At 45.1% G+C, this 3,688-nt stretch overlaps 1 protein-coding gene across 2 annotated transcripts in view; it reads left to right on the top strand.

Annotated features, from left to right (window-relative positions):
• Positions 1–150, top strand: part of PDE1C (phosphodiesterase 1C, calmodulin-dependent 70kDa) — a 64,320-nt gene extending 64,170 nt beyond the window's left edge. For both annotated transcript variants that reach the window (XM_010135950.1, XM_010135951.1), the window contains exon 17: positions 1–150. This exon is cut by the window's left edge. In XM_010135950.1, the coding sequence (XP_010134252.1) occupies positions 1–150 (150 nt within the window).
• Positions 151–3,688: the final 3,538 nt, after the last annotated feature.

Here is a 3,688-nt window from a genome sequence, read left to right as displayed (position 1 = left end):
CACCTCACAAGGCCCACTCGCAGCTCAGGAGCCTCTTTCCCAGCCTTCCACAAGAAACCAGAGGAACATCTGGTGAGATACAAGCTACTTGACCAGAGGGAAAGGATGAAGAAGATCCAACATATTTCCCAGAGCTGGAACAGGAAGTAACAGAAGAGATAAAGAGGCATCTTCTGGAATGGTGCACCTTCTGGAATGACGCTCCTCACAGGCAAACGGAGGACATTGTGTAACCATTGCACAGGCCATACTGTGCTGTACAGCAGCTGCACTTTTAGATAAAACCAAGTGTATGAATCAGCTAAATGATATAATGGACAGCTTGTTAGAAACATTCTCAACAGCCGCCTTATTATGGCAGCATACGCCCACTCAGTACTAAAATACTGGGCTGTTAGCTTAAAAGAAGCAATTATATACCACTGGCTCCAGTCAAATTAAGGAAGCCAATCAATTCTTCCCTTACGTTGGTCTCAATGTGACCTTCTGCCTCCCCCAGGTAAGATAACAACTCCTGTTTCAGACAGCATGGGAAATTTCATTCTTGCCCAGCTGTACTGCGAATGAATGTCCTCCTGTCGTGGTGTGATAGGTGTGCAGGAGGAAGGTGGGAGGCTGGAGTGCAGAGTCCTCTCGCTTCGCTCGTTGGAAAAAGACAATGCAACACAGCACTAGAATTGTACTTCGCAAACTCTGATGAGTGTTAGATAACACGGATTGTCTTTTGTGGCATTAATTCAGTTGAGTTTGATCCCATGGTGCGCAGAGTGTCCCGTGGGCCTCAGTTTCACAGCTGAATATGCCCCTCTGAAAAAGCTCCTTCTGCCCCCAGATTTTACACCGTGAGAACTGGTGATGGATAACTCTCTGCCTTCTTTCTCCAGGTCCCTGGTGATTTATGTACCACCTCAGCTCTCCCTTTCCTTTCCAGGCAGATTGTCTCTGTCCTGTTTGTACTCTCCTCACAAGCAATCCTGCTCTACTTTTTATCTTCCTTGCTGCTCTTCTCTGTATCTCATCTTTTTTATTAGCTCTCTTTTTGAAAGGAGGGGGCGAGCACTGCACACAGTACTCAGATGCAGGTATACCAGAAATTTATAAAACAATGTAATGGCACTTTCTGTTTCATCTTCCATGCCTCTCCGAGTAGTTTTTGAAGAGCACTGAGTGGTAGTTTCTGTAGAATTAGCTGTAATAAATTCTACTTAGTGTATAGCCCTGATGCACAGACGGAGTTGGGTAGGTGGGGTTACCTCTCCATATATGCAGTGTTTTCACTTACCAATTACACTGAATTAAGCTGCTGCTGCTTCTTCTCTTCCTTCTCCTTCATCATCATCGTCTTCTTGCCTTTTTATTTTTTTTTTTAACCTTACGTCTTTTATTTCTGTTCCCTGCTCGTTTTGTTCTTCCATCAACACTTTTTCCAAATCCCATCTTCTGGATAAGTACATTGAACAGCAGAGAGGACAGTCCTCCTTTACTATGAATGCTAACAATTTCATCTTCTTTTTTTTTTAATTTTTCCCCCCATTATTAACCATTTATTTACCCATCTTAAGATCATGTGTTATGTCTTCTTTCAATCCATACAGCTCAGTAGCTTTGACAGGAGCAGGACCTTGTCAAAATGGAGAACTGCAAACCATTACTGGCTCCTCAAAGGGAGTCTCAAAGAACTGTGAGGCAAAATTTCTTCTGTAAAAACTAGGCTGACCCCTCTCTAAGCATCCCTGCTACCTACCAGTCCTGTTACTCACATTTTCTAAAAATTTGCTCACTGTAAAGTCACATTCTGTTATGCTCTACCAGTTTGTAACTATGTCCAAGACCAAGACTGCACCGGCCGGTTTGTGTAGCACTGCTATGTGACAGTGACGTTGAAATCATGGTGGGTTGTTGCATGAAAAGAGCCAGGGGATGTATTCCTGGCGTTATGGATGCCCCTCGCTCCCTCAGAGAGGATCGCTGCAGTTCTGGACGCATTCACTCTGAGGTTTGATACCTTTCCACAGTGTTTTGCTAGACCTCTCCGCTGCCCAAGTGCTCTGACATCACCTTGTTTCAGTTATTTTCGTCTGTTTTACCCTGTGCTTCATGCTTGTGGCATCGACCGTAGCTACCATCAGAACTTGTGACCCCAGCAGCCAGGATGGGTCGCTGCCCAAACCAAATTCAGAGAGGAACGCACTTTAAAGCCTCCTGCTTATGAAACGTGATTTATCTCCAGGAATTCCCTGAGAACTGTATTTTGCTTGTAGAATACCCTGAAATGTTTTACCCAGCTAGGCTGTATAGAAATGCAGTATTATACTAGCCTTCCAAACACATGTTCTGTCTGTGCCATTTCTTCCCTTCAGGACACCTTGGGTTAACGCGTTACCTAACGGACTCCTACCTGGCTGTTCTCTGGATGAGTGGACAGCACCGGGTCACCTGCAGAGGTTACAAGGGGAACCGCGTTTGTTTTGCTTTTCATGATTACTGTCAGTTTATTGGAGTTACTGTGTCACTAGCGTCTCACAAAGGGAATGAGTTTTGGCTTTGCTCTCCTAGTCCACACTCCCTCCTTTGCCATGGAGCAGAGATAAGTTGCCATCTCCTGTTTACTGCTGTATAATCAAGGCACAGGGAAATGAAATGACCTACCTGAGGTGCCATGAGGAGCTTATGTATGGCTCCTACAAATTCAATGTAGTTCTGATCCAGTTGTTTGCTCTCTCTTTTCTCCAGTCAAGTCCATGCTGTGCCGAGTTGCTTCTGTTAGAGTCCCCTCTAGAAAGTGTCTGTTCACCCAAGTGGTTTAGAGGGCTTTTATTTTTTATTTTTCTTCTAGCTGGGGAAGGTGAAGAGTGCTGGCACATCCTCACTGGTGTTAGAAAGGTATCTCAGGATGTATTCCCTCTTTCAAAGCCCGGGGCTTTTGGCTGAAATGAAACACTGCAAACCGGGGGAGAGAGGGTGTCTTTGCAGACTGCTGCTCGTAGATACCAGCTGTTTTTCCTGAGCAAAACTGGTTGTGCTGATGGTATCCAGCCTGATGCGAGGGGCTGTGTGTAGGAGAGGATGGGCTCATCCTCTCAGTCCAACGCTGACATCTAGTGTCCACCAAAGGGATATTTTACAAGTGTGAAGTTCGAAAATGAAATCTGTGTTATTTGGGGGAGACCTGGCTTTGCAATGCACCCGACCTTTTCCTGCACTGATGATTTCTGAGATAACCACTTGCTGCCAGCATAGAAATAAGTCCGAGTCATCTGTCGCTCTTGGGAAGTCTCATGATCTCAGACTTATGGTGCCATTTAGACTTGCTGTGAATTACTCACTGCAGCTATCATCACTTGCAAATAGAAGCTTTTTTCTGTTCGGTCCATTTGTGAACCGAGTCTTTGCTCTAATCACTGGATCACTTTGCTAACGCAAGAAAGGTTGGTGCTCTGGTTTTTGAGAGGGAGTTGCTTATTTTTTTAAGAAAGGATTAAAGTCCGAGTTGAAAATCTGAATGTTAAGATTCACAGTGAGTGAGGCATAGAGTCTTGGTTATTCGTTCCTTGTATTTTGAGTACTTCCGTGTCTACACAGACAGGGATTGGGAAGGAGGATTGGCTCCAGTGTCCTCAAGGACAATTGCAGCAGCCAGAGCAGAGATGGAGGAGGAAGCAGAGGAGGAGGGAGCATGAGTGGTGGG

Source organism: Buceros rhinoceros, unplaced genomic scaffold (assembly GCF_000710305.1).
Source record: "Buceros rhinoceros silvestris isolate BGI_N320 unplaced genomic scaffold, ASM71030v1 scaffold12235, whole genome shotgun sequence".
In the NCBI taxonomy this organism is placed as follows: domain Eukaryota; kingdom Metazoa; phylum Chordata; class Aves; order Bucerotiformes; family Bucerotidae; genus Buceros; species Buceros rhinoceros.
Note: the sequence above shows the minus strand (reverse complement) of the source record. Positions and strands in the feature narration are given on the sequence as shown.